Here is a 20,678-nt window from a genome sequence, read left to right as displayed (position 1 = left end):
CAAAGTTCTTCTAAGATCGTTTGTCATAGGCTTAGAAGTGGTGAAAACCAAACTAGCTGCCAAAAATTATTTACTTTGTAGCACAAACGACAAAGGATGTAACACCCACTAAGTGACCTGCAGAGAAAATACAAGGTTAATTTATTCTGCATGCTTTCCGTTTTACTTTCTGTTAAAATAATGCTCATCACCATATCCAACTCTTTCTTCGGGCATTTTATCCTAATCAAAAATAGAGGCAAAGGAAGGAACACAGAGGGGGAAAATGCAAGTGGCAAGAAACAAACAGGTCAGGATTTCTCAGTCAGAAATTTAAGATTAACCCTTTCATGAAGGATAAATCTACAATAAAGAACAACACAAATACTCTTTTCCTCTCAAACGTGTAGGATTAAAACTTGGATTTACTGCAGCACCTACTGTATTCTCAACATGTTTTTATATACATAGTAGCTCTTGGATCTTTTCAGATTCAAAAGCACCAGCCAAAACAGAGCCAGAGTGACTGCCCTGAACCGAGCTCCTGCCAGAGAAGCCAGAACGGTAGACAGTCCTCTAAGCGTAGTGGCAACAGACCCGGTTTGTTAGTCCTGGAAATACATAAGTTCTTTGTAACTGAAGCTCTGGAATGGCATCTGTCTTAAATTACATCCACCTGGGATTGTGTTCCAACAACCAATATAGGCAGATTACTGGAACTTGAAAACCTCACTTTTTTGGTAATTGACATTTAAATTGTTTGAAGTTTCTCATTAAGGTCTCTTAAGAAATTAACTACAGATGTTGGAAACGAAGTGGAGAGCGCTCAGAGAAATGAAGTCACCTGAAGGCTCCCAGTAACTAGGAGTATTTAAATATAGTAAGTGCCTTGGAAGGAGAGGATGGGCTGGCCTGCCTCACAGGCTGCAGAGCCTCGTCCCTTTTTCTCTATTCCCGTGAGGTGTCCCAGCACATTTTGAATGTAATTAAAAGAAACGAAAGAGGCAAGAAGTTGAAATGACATGGGACTACCACCTAGCCCAGAGCACAGAGTGAAGAGTTCACTTGCTGAAGGCTGAGAGACTTGAAACATCTCCACTGCCTCCGGGTTACCGACGGGATGTAAATCTGAAATCCTGGTCTGGTCTTAGAAGCCCTTCACAGCCTGACCCCAACTGGTCAGCGAGCTTCACGTCCAGCCCTGCTGCCACAAGGCACCCACACCCCACAGGGACCCGTCTGACAGCCCCTGCTGGGCTCTGCACATACAGTTCCTCGGCCAGGAAGGCTTTGCCCTCTCCAGTGATCCTTCCAGAGCTGCTCAGAGGTCCACTTCCCTGTGAATGGACCCCAAGTCCTCTGAAGGCACTCCCCCTCTCTTCCCATTTAGATGATACACTTCTTAGAATGAAGTCCCTATCTGACATGAAATGTACCAAATAAAGGACCTCCAGGTGCCTGCCACCGAAAAGACCTTTGGGAAATTTTCTCCCATTCCCCCTTCTTGGCAGCGGCCTAGGACTTAGCAGGGATATAGTTCTCATTCTTTTCAGGAGAAAGTATAAATGAATGACTGAATAATTAAAAGAGATGTGTTAAAGGGTCTTTTACTTAAAAAGAATACCATTGATATGAGACAGAATTTCCTGTTGGAAAAACCGTTCTATGAAGGAAAATACTTTTCCCATTTACCTGCATAATAAAATCAATGAGATCTGCTAAAAAATGCTTTTATCCTAACTAAAATAAAAATCAAATTTAAAAACACTGAGAGCGAGTGAGAGAATCACATCAAGCAGTAAACCATATGGTTGTGGAAATAAAAAGATAAGTTTCCTCATCCCTCATTAACAGCAATCCTGGAAATGCTAACATTGCTACTAATTCCTCAGAAACAGTACACTAATTAGTAAAAGGCACCTGTGTCAACAGTCCTATTTCCATTTTTAAAAGTCGTTTCTTCAGCTGAGGCCTGGGGTCCTCACTTAGCACATTAGACATTTGTGGAGCCTAAAAACTGCTCATCACAGCTGGTCACTGGCTAGTTGCTAATGCTCAGCGGCTTCCACACACAACAAAACGTGTGGAGCCATCCAGCTGGTTTTAGAAACTCGCGAGCTAGTCGCCCCACTCCACCGAGGCGCTGTGCTGGCACAGGAATCCAGGAAGGTGGCACCTTGTCCTCCAGGAGCACAGAGCACAGCGGGCCTCCCGAATGGGGGGATTCTGCCCCAGATCCAACCATGACTTCCTGAATTCTGGATGGAGAAGATGAGAGACTCTTCCAACAGCAACTCAGTAACTCCAGTGCTGGCCAGAAGGAGTCCACAATCAAAGTGGGAGGTGCACGCTTCCTGTGACACCTCACTTCAGCTGACACCCCGGGCTATCTGGGCAGGGAGAGGGGAATGATGAGGGGTAGCGGGGAAAACAGAAGCAGAAAAGATTTCCGAATAAAAGCTGCTAAAGTTCCTCCATTGAGCTGAAAGACCATGGACTTTTCTTTAATACACCTTCCAGAGGCTGAGTTGAAGAAAACAAGTGTGTTCCACAGGTGAGAAATTCTGAAATAAACGGAATGTACCTGGGACAGAAACCCTGGCTGAGGAAGCGCTTTCAATTCCACAGACTTGGACTGAGGGGGTTCTCCCAGTGACCCCCCATGCTGGGTCACAGCCACGTACTACCAGCAAGATCTCATCTCCCCCTCCCCACAGCTCGCGCTGGTAAATGAATCCTGTAGGCAAGCACGCACAGAAGACACCCCCTTTATGCTTTCGAAAACTCTTTCCCAAAAAGGAGAATACTGAGGAGGCTGAAAACAGCCCTGGACTGTGTTCAAAAACTCAAGCCAAGAAAGAACCTTCAGATTTGACATCTTAAATTAGCAGCAATGTTTAGACAAATCTATAATCGAGGAAAACATACATACACCCACACTCACACCAAAAAAGCTTGCCTTTCCACCCTCTCATGTCAAGTGGATAATTAATGAACTGTTTACTGTGACTATCTGATGATTTTTTTTTCACGCAGGAATTTTATACTAAGCACCTACTATGCGTCAGACGTTGTGCTGGGCACAAGCACAGAGGGGTGAACGCAGAGATTCCAGCTTCGTGGAAGAGACCAATCATAAGAAGGAAGTGCACCCATCCACATCCTGAGACTAAACTGAAGATGTGACGAGGGATTAGAGGCCGAGGGCAGAAAGGGGGGTGAGGGCGGGCATGCTTCAGCCCATGGGGCTGAGGGGAGTGCGGGCATGGCTTCACGCATCTATCTTCTTTTTTTCTCTTACGTCCACTGTTTACTGGTGTTCTTATGAGCCAGGCACCATGCCCAGCGCCCATTTCATTTCATTCTAACCACTTTCTGTGCTATCATGGGCCCCTGTTACAGATGAGGGGACCGGAAGGAGCTGGCTAGTCAGTGGCAAGGCCGGGGCTCTGTCTCAGGTCTAGGGTCTTGGGAAACTGTCTGAACCCCACTGGTCCTCAAAGCCTTCCTCGCTTAAGGAAGCAAGAGATGGTGATGATGCTGGGATGAGTGTGTGAGAATGGTGGGAGGGGGTGAGAAGTGAGACAGAGAAGGGGTGAGAACAGACACACCCTGGAGGGCCACAGGAGGGCGCTGGAAGGGTGCTAAGCAGTGAAGTGAGATGAACCAACTTGTGTATTTAAAACTAGTTTAGAGGAACCACAAGGAGACACCACTCCACACCACTAGGATGGCGACAATGAAAGCAATGGAAAATAACAAGTGCTGGCAAGGATACAGAGAAACTGGAACGCTTGTGCAAAGCCAGCAGAACCGCCCAGTGGCCAGGGCAGCCGCTGTGGAAAACGGTTTGGTGGTTGCTCTGAAAGTTAAACACAGATTTACCACGTGGCCCAGCAATTCATTCCCAGGTACACGTCCAAAAGGATTTAAAACCAGTGCTCAAATCCTTGTGTATGGATGTTTACAACAGCACCATTGACATCTGTCAAATGTCCATCAACTGATGAATGGATAAACAGAATATAGCCTATACCTACAAAACTACAACTAGCATCTGCCTACAATGCAATACTGGTCAGCCATAATGGGGAGCAGAATACTGACTGATACATGATACAGATACGGATGAATCTCAAAACTGTTATTCTAGTTGAAAATGTCCAGTCACACAAGGCCACATACTGCATGACTCCACCTGTATGAGATATCCAAAAGAGGAGGAAACAGCCTAGTGGCTGCCTGGAGCTGGAGGAGGAGGACTAGGGAGTGGCTGCTGGCAGGCACAGGGTTTTTTGGGGGTGATGAAAATGTTTGGGAATAGAGATTATAGTTGTACAACACTAAATGTATTACACTGTATACTTTAAAATGGTTAATTTATATTATGTAAATGTTACCTCAATTTAAAAAAATGGGTTGGAGGGGTATAGTGGATGTGCAAGACCCCCTTCATAGAGGTCCAGATGGGAGATGCTCACTTGAAAGGTGACACTGGAGACAAAGAGAACCACGAGACATTTTTGGAGGCAGACCCAACAAGTCTTGATAATAGAATATACATGCCAGTACCTCTGCAGGCGGCACGTAACATGGGAGGCGAGGAGGGTGGTGAGGCAGGAGATCAATCACAAAGCTACTCCATGAGCTCAAACCTGAAGAGGGGAGAGCAGACGTGGCAAGCAGAATAATGGCCCCCAAAGACATCCCTGGCCTAACTCCTGGAGCCCAGGAATGTGGCAGGTTACACCGGCCAAGTGGAATTAAGGTTGCTAATCAGATGACCCCGAGACGGGGAGATTAGCCTGGATCATCCAGTAGGCTCAGCATAGACACAAACATCCTTGTAAGTGGAAGGATGAGGCAGAAGCAAGAGAACCAGAGAAATGGCAGCCTGAGAAGGATCTGACCCACGGCTGCTGGCTCTTGACGGAGGAAGGGGCCACAAGCCAAAATATCTGGGCAGTGCTAGAAGCCAGAGGAGCAAATGGACCGTCCTCCCCCAAGGCCTCCACAAAGGGGTGCAGCTCCGCTGACACCTTGGTTTCAGCCCACTGGAGCCGACTGCAGACTCCTGACTTCCAGAAATGTAAAGTAAAAACTCTGCACTGTTTTAAGCCACCAAGTTTGTGATAATGTTACAGCAATAGGAAACTAACACAGCGGGGAAGAGTTGGCAGCTGAAGAAGAGAATCAACAGGCCTGGCAACAGACAGGGCATGGGTGGGAGGAGAGATGAGGGCGCCCCAGACGACGGGGAGTCGGGCCCGAGATGCCCTTAACGAAGGGACAGAGGGGCGAGCGCTGTCAGAGGGGCTGCGTTGCAGAGGGAAGGGGCAGAGGGCTGCTGCCTCAGAGTCTGGGGAAGGGCGACTTCGAGGAGGAAGTGGCATCTGTGACGGTCCTGAGGTAAGAGGCGGGAGGAAGAGTGTGAGCGAATCAGAGAGGGGACGGGGCTCGGCGGGTGTGGAGAAGGTGAGGGTTCTGGCCGAATGGCCCAAGGTGATGGGAGGAACACTGGCAAGGTGGGTGAGGTATGAGGGGGCCTGTGCCGCCATCCCGAGGGGTCCACGCAGCAGACCGCTGGAGGGCACCAGGGAATTGATGCCATCTGGGGGGACGGGTCGGAGGACTGGAGGCCAGCTGTAGGAAGCTGGGCAAAAAGTGGGTACGCGACTGTGAGTGTGGGGCTGCTGAGAGTAAGGCTTCTCCCCACTCTCAGGCATGTGTCCAGACCCCTGGTGAATCCAGACTGTTCTACAGCACAGGAGAGACTGATGACCCAAACTCACAGGCTGGACCTTTGTCCAGAGGATGGGGGATGGGGGAGGGACACCTCAAGCCTCTCTGATGCCCACACTTGCTTCCCTGGCAGAGGAAAGATTCTCTGTGCCGGCCGGCTCTTGCAGGTAGGACGTTTGTTAAAATGTGCTGCGCTTGGGTGGGGCAGCACACCAGGTTCGCACACGCTGGTTTTGTCAGTCTCTGAGCATCACTGGGCTTTCCCGGTGGCTCAGACGGTAAAGAATCCGCCTGCAGTGCAGGAGACCTGGGCTGCACCCTCGGTTGGAAAGATCCCCTAGAGAAGGGAATGGCAACCCATCCCAGTATTCTTGCCTGGACAATCCCATGGACAGGAGAGGCTTGCGGGCTACAGTCCATGGGGTCACCAGGAGGCGAACACGACTGAAGGACCAGCACTTTCCCCCTTTCTGGGCATCACTAGGTGAACAGCTGACCAGAAGAACTAAGAACACTGTGCTTCGAGCACTGGGGCATTTGTGGGGCAGGAGGAAGCTCGAGGGGGATGGGATGAAAGCAGAAGTCACACCTTTACTTTTCCGAGTCATTCTTGCAGATAACACTAATTTAGGACACATGCCTCTTCTTACTCCTGAGTTCTTCTAGGCTCTGTATTCCCACTACACCCCAATTACTTCAGAATCACAGCCCCTCTGTACTGCGGCAGTCAGCAGTCACTTGATTGAGGGCTTGGACAGAGCGCCTGCCAGAGGTCCCTACTGCAGACAGAGAGGGGGAAACGGTGAAAACACCTCCTGACACCTGAGACCTAAAGCATGAGGATGAATAACGCATGAACAAACATCTCCCAAGATGGCAGGAGGGAAGGGTACAAATCAACCGATGCAGGCTGTGCCCCTAAATTTAGGGGAAGCAGAGCTTTTATTATCCTCAATCTCTGGTCAAATTGAACTCAAATGGACCAAAATAACCCATAGCTCAAAAAAGCCATGTATTTCATATTTCTGAATTCTCCAAAGTCCTCTTGCTTGAGGTCAATAATTCCTTCCTAGATTACGGAATGTCAGTAGGCAGGAGGCGTCTAGTCCACCCTCTTTGTTTTAACTGTGAGAAAATAAGGATCAGTTTAGACAAGGGCCTTGAATGAGGTCAAGGGCTAACAGCAGGGTCAGCGCTGGACTGGAACCCTAGAGGATCTATCCAGGGTCTTCCTGCTCATAACAGAGTTAGAAATCTGATCTTGTAAACTGCTTTTTCTTTTTTGACTTGTAAGAAAACCCTGAATAGCATCAATAAGAGATATTAGACCAAGTCCAACTTTTAGGAGCTTGAATACTTTCTCCTTTAATCTGAACTATTTCGTGAAGGCAGAAATCACCCAAGGGTGACCTGTGACTCACTGGTACAATTTAAAGATGTTATCATTGTTTCAAAGAAACCCACTTTAGACTCAAACCCTTAATACCGGGCTTCTGTGCTCTGTCTAAAACAGGCACTAACAATTGCCAAAGGGTGGCAGTAGCCCAAAGGTCTACTGATGGATTCGCAGATAAACAAAGTGTGGTATGGACACATAATGAGATATTATCCAGCCTTAAAAAGGAAGGAAATTCTGATTCCCCATAATATGGATGAACCTTCAAGACATTATGCTAAGTGAAATAATCCAGATGCAAAAGACAAACGTCGCCTGCTTCCACTCACAGGAGAATACAGAATAGCCATTTGTAAGACAGACTAGCGGTTACTGGATGGGGGTAGGGGGATGGGGAGTCACTGTTCAATGGGTACAGGGTTTCAGTCTCGGATGAGGAAAAGGTTCTGGAGACGGATGGTGGTGAAGATTGTTAAAAAAAAAAAAAAAGGTGACTGTACTTAATGCCACTGAACTGTACACTTTGAAGTGCTTAAAATGGTAAATTTATGTTATGTGTATTTTTACCACAATAAAAAAGGCACTAATCTCCAGATGCAGTATCTTTCATCCAGCAAATCTCTATCGGGCATTTACTGGGGCCAGGTACTGCTTCAGGGCCAAGGTACAGAGCAGCGGGATAAACAGACCAAGCCCATGTTCTCAGGAACACGGAGGCTGGGGGTGGGGCAGACAACCTACAAACAGGTGAGCACACAGAACGGCAGGTGGAAGCGAGTGCAACGGAGAAAGACACCAGCGGGGCGAGACGAGGGAGTGTAGCGGGTGAGGCTGTGCTTCGTCGGGAAAGACCCCTCCAACGGTTGACGTCTAAGCAGACTTAAAGGGACAGAGTGCTGCGGGCTGACCCACGACCCTGAGGAGCTGGAAGGGGCAAGAGGAGGGAGGGGCCGATAAAGAAGCCCAGAGCTGCTTCTTAAATGTCTCATAAACTGTCATATCCACGGGGTCGCAGAGAGTCAGACACGACTGAGCGACTGAACGGAATTGAAATTGTCAAAGGGACCGTTTATAGGTCAGTATAGAAAGAAATATGCCTTCTACATCTATGTGTCTTTCATTCACCTTAAAATGAACAGGAAAACCAATTCCCCTATCTTTTACTAAGATGCACGTCTCTCAGGAGACAACTTACATCGTTCATTGTTAGAGCGCCCTCCAGTGTCTCCATATGAAAACAGCATCGGGCACGGATTATTTTTTTTCCCTCCTAAATTTTGGTTTTTGGCCAAAAAGTAAAGTGGGCATATCATCCTGCTCACAAAGAATCCTGTGAGATTAAGTAAGACAAGTCAAGTGGAAGTGCTTTAAAATAAGCCTGCACTTCTTGTAAGGTTGTGCAACATATACATATGTATGCAATGATGTAAAATGACTAGATAAACTTTTAGAAGGTTCATGTTTTAAAATGCACTTTTTTTTTTTTTGGCAAAGTACAACTTACAGCTAAAAGGCAAACACAATCTACCACTAAATTTTAACGCTAATTTTACTAGGGGTGGCAAGTGCTGTCTTTACAATTTTTCAGTATTGGGGGGCTCTAAATATCAATAATAGAAGAGACCTACATATACTTACAGAGAATTCTGGTCACTCTGCTTTCTTGGTCAGAAATACAGCATGGAGTAAATGATGGTTACATTTTACATTTTGGAGTATAAACTTTAGAAACTTTTACTTTGCATTTATGTGTATAGATTGTATATTATATACAATCCCATACGAAGTTCGTCAGAAAGATTGAAATCATATTATATGTATAGTTTTATAACCTCTTTTTGGCACTTATCAATTTACTGTGGGAAATTGTTTATGTTAAAAAAGAGAATACAGCATGGGGAAACAGTTCAGACAGACTTGTTCATATCAAGCAGCCTATTAAAATGGAATCCTTACTTTCTCATGGAAATTGGTTTTGGCTCCTTTATTATGGAATCAAGCACTTTTGTCAGTCTCAAAGCCTTAGAGGAAGACGTTACATGCAGAGTAGTTCTGAAAAGAACTTAGTAGAAGTTTAACTACGTGGCTGTTTACAGAAACACTTGTAGGCTGGGTCAGTGTGACACTGAGGCCACAGAGGGAAAAGCCACCAGTGGTTACAGTCAGGAGATGGGGCTCTCTCTAGACCCGGCACCACTAGCTGTCTGACCAGCAGGAAAGACAGTCTCTGCTTATTTTACTGTGCATGAGTCTACTGATGCCAAGGAAAACGTGCAAGTAGGCCTCCAAAAGACATACTGCAATCCAGATATATCCAGCACCATTTCTGGAGGGCAATCTGACAACAAGCATCAAAAGGCTTATGATGTCCACACTCTTTCACCCAGCAAGTTCACACACAGAAGATCACCTCCAAGAACTTAAGTAAGGGTAGCCACAGAGACCTGAATATAGGGACATTTATCTGTGCATTTCTTAAGAAAAACAAACAAACCTGGAAACACACACAATGAACAACTGCAGCTATATACAGAGAAATATATATGTGATGGCTGTGGAACAACAGTAAACACCAATGCTCGAAGATTAGTGTGTATGTGCTTGGTCACGTCTGACTCTTTGCCATCCCATGGACTGGAGTCTGCTGGGCTGTTCTGTCCATGAAATCTTCCAGGCAAGAATACTGGGGTGGGTTGCCATATCCTAAACTTTAACCAAAACATAAAATGAAAGCAACTAAATAAAAAGTCATCTGAAATCTGGCTTATAACTGAAAAAGGAAGGAAAGAAGGGAGGAAGGAACGGAAAATGAGACAAAGAAGGGAAGGAAAGAAAAAAGGAAGGAAGCAGGACTTCCCTAGTGGTCCGGTGGTTAAGAATTCACTTTGCAATGCAGGGGACAAGGGTTCGATTCCTGGCTGGGGAACTACAATCCTACATGCTGTGGAGCAACTAGGCGCACACACCACAACTAGAGAATCCTTGCACCCCAAAGAAAAATCCTGCGCGCAGCAACTAATGCAGCCAGATAAAGAAAGAAGGAAGAAAGGAATGTCAATTCTGGGACCCACTTATTGTCTCTATCATTCAAATGAGTTATTTAATTGATAAGGTATCTTCAAGTAACAACATGAAATAAATTAAAAACTTTTATGAATTATAATGGATTTAAATGTACACCCAAGTGACTTATATGAAAACACAAATACTATTTCTTCGGAATTTTCTTTATCGATTAGTAAAGTTTTAAACTTAACCTGTCAAGATCATGAGCAATGCACAGAGGATAAATAGGAAACATGTAACAACAGAACACAGCCCAGCTGCTCTCAGAGGCAAGAAAGCATTTTGTTTTTACAACTAACAACTCTTCCATTCTTAAGAATGTTCATCAAGCCCACCAACAGCCACTCCCCAAGGAGCCCAGCTTTCTTCTCCCTGTCTTCCTGACATCTCAGCCACATGCACCTGTGGGCTTCCCCACAGGGAATCAGTCATGCAGAAAATGGCAGCTCCTACAGAGCGGCCTCTGCAACACTTAGTTAAGGAAACTGTGACCAGAGGCTGTTTTCAGAAATTACATCCATCAGACCTTGGCTGTTGCAAAGCCATCGCTGGAGAAAATAACCACTTCAGGCAGTGCTGATGCTCAGCAGTGTCAGCCTCCCCAGACGCTGCCTCACTGACCGTGTGAGGCTCGCCTACACTCGAGCATACGCACTCACCTCTCAGACTCGGATGTGACCAGAGAATACCCATCCTCACTGCCCCATTATGGAGTATTTCTAGAACAATACTCATGCCGTAAGAAGTGCTGATGCCACTCAAACATTCCACGAAGCAGGGGTGCTCAGGAGAGTTCCCTGAGAGGACAGACTTTGGTGGCTACAGTTATTCAGAGTAGAATAAAGAAAAGCACATGTTATGAAACTGTCCTCCAAGCCTTTCTGGATCCGTGGGGCCCGGAAGTGAGCAGGTGAAGGTTTCTCCGTTCCCATTCCCGCCTTTCCTCCCTACCCTTAGCATCTCCCTTGGCCAACCCAGTGACCTTCCTCTCAAGGTTCTAGCCCTCAGCAAAACTCTATACAAATGTACGAACGGTACAATGGGAGTAGAAGCCCTACACAGCTGGAATGGGTCCACCAGCGAAGCTTATGCTAATCTGCAGACTTGGCACAGCCTTGCTGGCGCACAGCCCCTGGCTGGGAATCTCCCTCCAGCGACATCTGCTCCAGGAGGCACCACCCACGTGCCTGTGCGTCTCCCAGCACAGGCCGAGCTGCCGCTTTCAGCTCTTGCTCGCCAGCTTGGTTACTGCCCACTAGTTCTGACGCTGGTTTTACCTCATTTCCCACCAACTTCTCTGTCCAGGCCACGGGCATGTGCCCTGCCTCCAGGCTTCGCCTGGTCTATCTACCCTCTTATGGTATTTCCTATTTCCTCAGAGTCTCTCACCTCTTCTCTGCAGCCCTACTCCTAGCGGAGGCTCTTTTTTCTCAAAAAAAAAAAAAAAAAAGCATTCCAAATACTCTTTCCCATCCCATTCTTTTAGTTGCTTAGTCATGTCTGACTCTTTGTGACCCAACTGACCATAGTCCTCCCATCTCATTCTTTTAGGAGGCCTTTCTAGAAGGCTCTACATCCAATTCTTGGACCTCTGGTCTACCATCTTAGATCACCTTTACTCCATCCTTCAGCCCTTCCTTTCTCTATCTCTACGGTAAATAACCATCCTTCTTTGCCTGAAACAGAGGAGCTTCCTGGAATGTGGGACCTTCAATGCTAAAACCAGGACAGTAGTCCTAGGCAAGTTGAGACAGTTGTTCCCTCTATCTCCCTGAACTAAAGTTTCTTTCTGCCTCATAACCCAAAGCATCCCGTTTAGCTTCTCACTATGCATTTGGGCAACTAAAGTCAGTTTCTAATGATGCCAACAAGTATTTAAAAATACCTAACACTTCGCACTGAGCTTTTAATATCAAGTCAAGTGACAAAGTACACATATTCTTAGAATTCTGAGTTCTTTTCAAAATGCTCACTCAAAAGTTTGTTCTTTTTAACCCCGGCCTCCTTTTTACCGTTCCTTCTATAAAGGCTTTTCCCCTTGCTCGCTCACTGCTTTCATTCTTCTATGCCCTACAGTTTCTCCCCTCTGCACTCTTCTTCTCCCATCTCCATCCTCCATTCGAGTGGTTATTAAAAGATCAAATTAAACCCAAGGTAAGCTGAAGACAAAAAATAATAAATATTGGGACAGAAATCAATGAAATTGAAAACAGAAAACAGAGAAAAATGAATAAAACCAAAAACAGTTCTTTAAAGAGATCAATAAACTGAAAACTCTAGCCAGACTGATCAAGCAAAAAGCAGAGAAAAAAGGACTACAAATATCAGGCAGAGAGAGCAAGTCACTACTGACAATATGAACATGAAAAGGATGACAGGGCGGGAGGCAGGAGTGAGGGTTAGTTGCAAAAGGGCTCACAAGAACTTGGGGGATGGTAGAAATTCAGGGGTGACCTAAAACTGGCCCATGGGGATGGGCTGCACAATTCTGTATTCAAGAATTGTTGCATACAATACTCTTACCAGCTGCTTTAGCTATTATCAAGGTTCTGGGACACTCTAAACTTGATTTTCTGGAAGCTAGAGTGTACCAACTTGCTGATAATAATTCAAGGAATGCTGCCCTTAAAGGGACCAACAGCAGCCAAACTTCTGTTATGATCCAAAGGGATATTTCCACAAATGATCATTTAGAAAAACTGGCTAGAGAAGCCCAACAACTGGCCTCAGAAAAAGGAAAACAAATCCGGAAATTACATAACTGTTGGTTTGATAAAAAGAGAAAGCTCTGGTTTGGGCAAAACAACAACTCAGTCCTACCAAGACGCTAAAATTCCCACTCCTCACCCCCATACCTGCATTAAACCACTGGTCTACTGACAAATGATGGAGAAGGGAATGGCAACCCACTCCAGTATTACTGCCTGGGGAATTCCATGGACAGCGGAGCCTGGTAGGCTGCAGTGCATGCAGTGGCAAAGAGCTGAACACGACTGAGCGACTACACACAACAACTGACAGATGATAGCCCTCATGCATCAGTACTGGTGGGGAAATTAACAAGGCCACAGAAGGTGTCTGCCTCACCTGTTACACAGTCCAAAGTACAATCCAGGGAAGCCATTCTTATTGCTCCCAGGTATCTTAACCTGTTTAATGAACCATCTGAGGTCTGGCAAATGAATTTTATACATTTACTCCATCTAGTGGATATAAACGTGTTTCACTCACGGCCTGTATGTTTCCCACTGAACCGAAGGCTTCCCCTGCAGAATTCCTCTCAAACTTCATAGTAACTAAGGAATCCATGTTTACTGGCCAGGCACTTCGACAAGTATGTGCTGTCTGTTTGGTTTTACAGCACTTTCATTGTACTTGCCACCCTCGATCATCTTGTTTAAACACACTAACATCATTATTAAGACTCAGTTGGCAAAACTTGTAGAGACACTCCAACTATTTTGGCCAAAAGCATTCCATTGATATTTCTAAATCTCAGATCCACCCCTTTGGAACTCATAAACTCACATCCTTTGGAACAGTCACAGAATGTCCAATACACTTGACTCCTGCTTCTTTTGACCCACAGCTGATAAAAGCAGAGATACTCTAATATTGCAAAGGCCTAACTGGTGCTGTTAAAAGTAACCATGTTTTGGTAGAGCAATCTTTTCACAGTGTGCCCTCAGGAAATGAAGACCTTAAGCATCACACACTGATTGCAACCTGGGGATTGCATCTTTTGAAAAAGACACCTCCAGAACTCTCTTCAATCTCACTGGAAAGGCCTCTATCAGATACTGCTAACCAACCACTGTGCCACCAAACTCCAAGGAACAGACTCCTGGATTCACGTGACACCCCTGAATAAAGTGCGAAGTCTGACTGGAACTGCGTGTCACCTGGTGACCTGAAAGCAAAGATTTTCCAGAATTGAAGAAGGTAACAACTGATGAGACAGCTTTCTATATACATACAATACGTAAAAATAATCATATATTAAAAAAGAAGAAAAGGGAACTATATAGATATAATATTTCTCTATTGTCTGGAGTTAAGTCAGTATAAATCAAAAGTAGATTCTGATAAGATATATACGGTGATATACAAACAATTAAATACTATCCAGCAATAGGAAGGAATGGAGTTCTAATACATGCTACACACCATGGAAGACTCTTGAATTATGCTAAGTGAAATAAGCCAGAAACAAAATGACAAATATTGTGTGATTCCACTTATATGAAATACCTAAAAGAGGCAAATTTAAGAAGACAGAAAGTAGATTAGAGAATACCAGGTGCTAGGGAATGAGGAGTTACTGTTAATAGGTACAGAGTTTCTGTTTGGAGTGATGAAAAAACTGAGGGGATAATGATGATGTCTGCAAAGCACTGTGAATATGATAATGCCACTAATCTGTACACCCAAAATAGTTAAGATGGCAAAGCTTGTTATACATATTTTACCACACTTTTTTAAAGAGGCATATAGCCTGAGGGCAACCACTAAAAAAATAGTGAAAAAAATCATTAAAGAAATAAAAAATATGATGTAAGAAAATATTCACTTAATGCAAAAGAAAGCAACAGTAAAAGAACATAAGAACAAAAAAGAGACGAAACATATAGAAACCAATACCAAATAAATACATTACAAGAAAGGAAAACTACAGACTAACATCAACTCATGAATATAGATGTAAAACCCTCAAAAAATATTCACAAATCAAATCCAACAATGTATACATAAAAAGAACTATAGGCCATGACCAAGTGGGATTTATTCCAGGTATACAAGGCTAGCCCAATATTCAGAAATCACTTAATATAATCTGCCACATCAATAGGCTAAAGAGAATCTTACTGTTTTACAAATGTATGAAATCACCTCACTGGAGGGGCTGGGGAGAAAAGGTGCTAACCCAAGTAACTGGAAATAAGTGGAATCTCTACGACTAAAGGGAAAGGAACTGTACCTAAGCTCCGGACTTTTAAAGTCTTTTCCCGTGAAGTATGGTCTAACAAGTCAGACACTGCTACATATACACTGAAATTGAATAACTAAGTGACTGGATAGTGTATGGTGGGAGCCAGGTCTCTCACTGTTGAGGTAAAAATTTACAAACAAGCCAGGTGAGGAGCCTAGAATGATCCATGTGGTAATGGATTAGAATATAATATGAACTCACCTTTAGCTTAATATAGATGCAGACGGTTACATGAGAAATATTTCTAGATCTGTACATATGCATGGATTACTATTTACACAAATTTACAAAATTTACAGAAATTTACACAAATTTCTTTGCTCTGCCAGCTGAGAGGATTTAAAAGACATTCCTAGCTGTGGGCAGTTACATGCCCCCAACGAGGGTAGGGTATTTCTGTAAATTCGTCGGTAGCACCAGAGAGCTGCTGGGCTGGAGAAAGGAAAGGCAGGGAAGCACCAGGGACACCTCTGCAACAGAGGGAAACACTGGAGGGTCGGGAAGAGGGCTCATTAACTGCCTAACAGCAACGCTGCTGATGCTCTAAAAACAGAAGAGAAAAGCCACCAGAAGCCAGTCCACTGGCTTGAAGCGGAAGTGCTAGACAACTGGGATAGAAAGTTAAGACCCCTGCAGGCAGACTTTTTAAAGCTGACCTTGGGCACATTTACTTTTCCCTTCCCCGTGTGTTCTGAAGGCGCCAGGACCCACAGAATTTAACCTGGGAAGGGGTCTGCATGAAAGCCCGCTGCCACAGCCTTGGTGGGGTGTCTAAGAGTGCTGAGAATAGGCCAGCGTGCTAAGAGGAATGAAGTACATTATGAGCTTAGCCCCAGGAGCCTTAGAAGTCAGTGACTGGGTCTGGTCACTGGACCCATTGTTGAAGAGGCCACAGAAGCTGGCCCCTTCATAGGCCAGAAAAGGACTTTCTGGAAGGGTCTGAGTACACCCTTTCAGGGGCTCCTCTGGCTTCACTGTTGACCCCAGAACCCGGAGAGATTACCAGGCCAGGATCTAGGAAATGGGAAGGTGGGATGCACAAGCCAGGTGGCTCCTGGCATGGAACACCAGTGAGTCAGGAAGTACCCAGCAAGCAGATGTAACCAAGGTCCAGAGCAGGAGCCTCTGATTTGGTTTTTGAACCCAACTCTGCCACTCTCTGCTTTGTCAGTCAGCCTCTGCGAGCCCTGGTTTCCTCATCTTTATAAATGAGTCACCCAGCTTCTTTCCATAGTGATCAGGAAACAATGAGGCAACACATATGTGCATGTGGCTGGCAAACAAGCAAATCTCAACCAGCGGTTCTCAAAGCGTCATCTGAGGACACCTGGGGTGAGGAGGCGGCACCCTGAGAACCTGTGAAAGGGTCTTCGAGGTCTTCCCTTTTCCAACTGGCTTGTGCATGAGCCTGGAAATTTCTAGGTAAACTTTCTCCAAGACAGGTGATATGCGACTCCAACTGTCCTTAATTAAACTGAAGACATTTTAAAAAATATAAAACCACGCCACTTTTCTTTTTTTAAAAATATTTTTCATTAAAGATGCAATCTGCGTTCAATTTAAATGGATTTGTGATTTTAAAATGACGAAACTTTTAAATTAAAAAAAATCAACAGATATAAGCAAAAACTCTTCGAGGTCTTCAATAACTTCTCAGCGAGTAAAGGGAGACCTGAGACCAAACAGTTTGGGAACCGCTGCGTGAACAAACAGGTGGAGGCGAGCCGCCTCCCGGCCCTACGTTCCAGGCTTCCCTGTGTGGGGCCGCGAGTTTTGTTTTCTGGGTTTGAGAGGTCGAATGTTTGTACCCATTTTCCAGACTCAGGCTGCGGCCCTCCCGCACTGCGGCGCCGACACTGCGGGGGGTGGGGGCGACCCCCGCGGGGCGTTGCCGACCTTGGCAAAGGTCGAGCACGCGCGCTCGGGAGGTTCTCGGCGCTCGCGGCCCGCGGGGCTTTCCGCCAGGGGCCGAGGAGGCCGCGCCTGCGCAGCGCCGAGCCGAATCCCGACCCACAACGAGCGCGGCCGAGCGGCGGGGGACTGGGGACCTGCACTCACAGCCTAGGCAGCGCCGCCGCCGTCGCTCCTCGCGCCGCCCTCCTCAGCAATCGCTGCGCCATCTTCCCGACGCGCGCGCCCCGCCCCCGCCCTGTCCGTCTTCACTTCGTCCCGCCCCTCCCCACGCCCCGCCCACTCCCCGCAAGCCACGCCCCCGCGCTCCGAGCTGCCCCCTCGGGCTGTCAGAGCTTCCAGGCTGAGTTCAGTTCGGTCTAACCGTTCAGTCGCGTCCGACTCTTTGCGACCCCATGAATCGCAGCACGCCAAGCCTCCCTGTCCATCACCAACTCCCGGAGTTCACTCAGACTCGCGATCATCGAGTCAGTGATGCCATCTAGCCATCTCATCCTCGGTCGTCCCCTTCTCCTGCCCCCAATCCCTCCCAGCATCAAAGTCTTTTCCAATGAGTCAACTCTTCACATGAGGTGGCCAAAGTACTCAGTTCAGTCTAATCACTCAGTCGCGTCCGACTCTTTGCGACCCCATGGACTGCAGCACGCCAGACCTCCCAGTCCATCACCAGCTCCCGGAGCTCACTCAAACTCATGTCCATTGAATCGGTGATGCCATCCAACCATCCTGTCCTCTGTCGTCCCTTCTCCCGCCTTCAATCTTTCCCAGCATCAGGGTCTTTTCAAATGAGTCAGTTCTTCGCATCAGGGGGCCAAAGTATTGGAGCTTCAGCTTCAGCATCAGTCCTTCCAATGAATATTCAGGACTGATTTCCTTTAGGAGGGACTGGTTGGATCTCCTTGCAGTCCAAGGGACTCTCAAGAGTCTTCCCTTGTGGCTCAGCTGGTAAAGAATCCGCCTGCAATGTGGGAGACCTGGGTTCAATCCCTAGGTTGGAAAGATCCCCTGGAGGAGGGAAAGGCTACCCACTCCAGTATTCTGGCCTGGAGAATTCCATGAACTATATAGTCCATGGGGTCGCAAAGAGTCTGACACGACTGAGCGACTTTCACTTCACTTCACTTCAGGTTCCAGGCTGAAACGTGAAGCAAAGTCTAAAGGAGGGGTGAGGGGTTCCTTCTTGAGCGGGTCTTTGGGTGATTGAATCCAACCCTGCCCACGCTTCTGGGTTTTTAGGGTGGCTTTTGAGAGACCTTGCATATTCCCAGCCCAACACAGCCAGATTTTCAAGGGATTTCTTTGTTGGTTTTGTTTAAATATTACCTAACAAAGTTTGTGAGCCTCACCTTGTGCGTGCCTTGGTTAACAGTTAATCCTTTATGGGGCATTTATGCCTGTAATAGGGTCAGAATAGCTACTGCTGGCAGTTTTCTGGGCCAGGGAAATGCTTGTTGAAGACACCGGGCAGCACACACCACCCTTCACTCCGACTCCTTCCTGCCAGATAGCAAATACAACTCTAGCTTCACAGTCAGGAGAATACGAAGTTATTGAACGGCTTACCAGCTGTGTGACTTTGGGCAAATTACTTAACCTCACCCTGCTTCAGTTTCCTCCTGTAAAAAGGAAATACAAATAGTACTCACCTCATAGGGTAATTATAAGGTATTATAAGGATATGTTGCATTAATATATATAAAGAGCCTAAAACCTCTTCTGGCTCAGAGCACATGCTCAGCAATGTTAACTACTTATTATCATCACACCAATTCCTTTCTTAACACTCCTTAGTGACATCTGATGAGAAGTGTTAAAAAACAAATGAAGACCCACCTTGAAAATTCTGAGTAGACAAAGTTTCATTGCACAATCAAAGCCTAATTTGACTTATTTTGCAAGACAACTTGACCTAGGTTATTTCTTGCTTGTGCCTCTGGAAATCACAAGCAAAACTTGAACTACTTCCCAAGGTTGATATGAGGTAACTGCTGCTCAATTCCTTATCACTGAAGAAGAGTCGAACACCATAAATATCATAACTAATCACTGTGAAGAATAAATAGTCACTACTTTCTCACTAAATGAGCTACTTGGTCTCATTCCATGCTTTGGTTTGAGTGCTTCCAGTTTGCAAGACGTCTTTTCGGTCTGTCCACAATAAACTTTCACCAATTACTACCTTGGGCATCCGTTGGTTTTACTTCTGTTACTTATCAACTTTTGACAGTGTTTAGAATAAAACCCCAGTTCTTCACCGTGACTCTGAAGCCCGTACTCTAATTTGGCCCCTGCCTGTCTCTTCAACTTCATCTCAGCCCCACCTATCTTCTTTCTGTGGGTTTTTTTGGGAGGAGGGATTTGTTTTTTTTTTGGGGGGGCGGGGGTCAAGCCCCACAGCATGTAGAGACCTAGTTCCCTGACCAGGGATGGAACCTGTACCCTCTGCTTTGGAAGCTTGCAGTCTTAACCACGGGACCACCAGGGAAGTTTTTTGTTTTTTTAACATGATAAGCTCTCTCCCACTTCAGGGCACATGCTGTTTCTTATCCCCAGAACTCTTATGGCTAGACTGTCGCATACCCTACCTGCCACCTGCTCGAAGAGCCTGAGCCGACAACCCGCACTAGAGCATCCTCCTGGTCTGTTTCACTGGCACAGCAGCTTAAGCGTCTCCATCACAGCCCGCATCACAGCGTTTCTTTACCAACTTGTGAATTTACTTTCTTACTCTTGCCCTTCCTCCTGTGGTTCTCAAGGTGGGAGAGAGTATGCCCATAGTCGGATGGGTTTGGAAGCGTGTGGTTGTCATTTAGAAAGTAGGGCTAGGGATGTTTGGACTTTCCCACTCACAGAAAGGCTGCTAGTGCTCTGCTCTAGAAACACTGTCTATAGAAATAGAATGTGACCTCTTTAAGAGCAGGGACCCAGTGTATCTTGTCATAGCTGTGTGCCCCCAGCACGAGGCCCAGTGACTTGCCACCTGTGGGTATTTAATAAATATAAGATGAAAATGTTCCTCTGGCCTCATTATAATTCTGAGAACTGCCATGTGAGTTGTTATCCTTACTAAAAATGCCCCAGACCTTATGAATTTTTTAGGTAAAATGCAACCTCCAGTGACTCTTTTGCTGATTCCAATTTCTTTCAAATTCTGCTTGAAGAAATTATAGCTATGCCCATTCTAACCAGGACTACTGTGGTTTTATTGAACCTCTTGTGAGATTACTAACTTGTGGGTTTTAAGGATTGTTTCCCTGGTAGCTCAGACGGTAAAGCGTCTGCCTACAATGCAGGAGACCCAGGTTCGATCCCTGGGTCAGGAAGATCCCCTGGAGAAGGAAATGGCAACCCACTCCAGGACTCTTGCCTGGAAAATCCCATGGACTGAGGAGCCTGGTAGGCTACAGTCCATGGGGTCACTAAGAGTCGGACACGACTGAGCAACTTCACTTCACTTCCTAATGTTGGTAGACTTTATTAACTTCATCTAGCTAGTATACGGATTCCTGGAGGAAACTATTTTTCCAGATATAATAGAGAAAGGGATAGAGTTCTTTTCCTGGAGCTAGTCAAATCTGTCTTTACTCAAGCCTC

General features: G+C 45.9%; 1 protein-coding gene and 1 non-coding gene across 5 annotated transcripts in view; one reads left to right on the top strand and one right to left on the bottom strand.

Moving 5' to 3' along the window:
• The window catches only part of CLYBL (citramalyl-CoA lyase), a 227,865-nt gene extending 210,553 nt beyond the window's left edge, over positions 1-17,312 (bottom strand). For all 4 annotated transcript variants that reach the window (XM_052650086.1, XM_052650088.1, XM_052650087.1 and 1 more), the window contains exon 1: positions 17,232-17,312. In XM_052650086.1, the coding sequence (XP_052506046.1) occupies positions 17,232-17,293 (62 nt within the window). In that variant the 5' untranslated portion in view covers positions 17,294-17,312. The remainder of the gene's footprint in view (positions 1-17,231) is intronic.
• Positions 17,313-20,335: 3,023 nt separating this feature from the next.
• Positions 20,336-20,408, top strand: TRNAC-ACA (transfer RNA cysteine (anticodon ACA)). The gene has a single exon. It is a non-coding gene; the product is annotated as a tRNA-Cys (tRNA).
• The last annotated feature ends 270 nt before the right edge of the window (positions 20,409-20,678 follow it).

The sequence above is a fragment of the Budorcas taxicolor genome, chromosome 12 (assembly GCF_023091745.1).
Source record: "Budorcas taxicolor isolate Tak-1 chromosome 12, Takin1.1, whole genome shotgun sequence".
In the NCBI taxonomy this organism is placed as follows: domain Eukaryota; kingdom Metazoa; phylum Chordata; class Mammalia; order Artiodactyla; family Bovidae; genus Budorcas; species Budorcas taxicolor.
The sequence above is the reverse complement of the archived record's forward strand: the minus strand, read 5'-3'. Positions and strand labels throughout refer to the sequence as shown.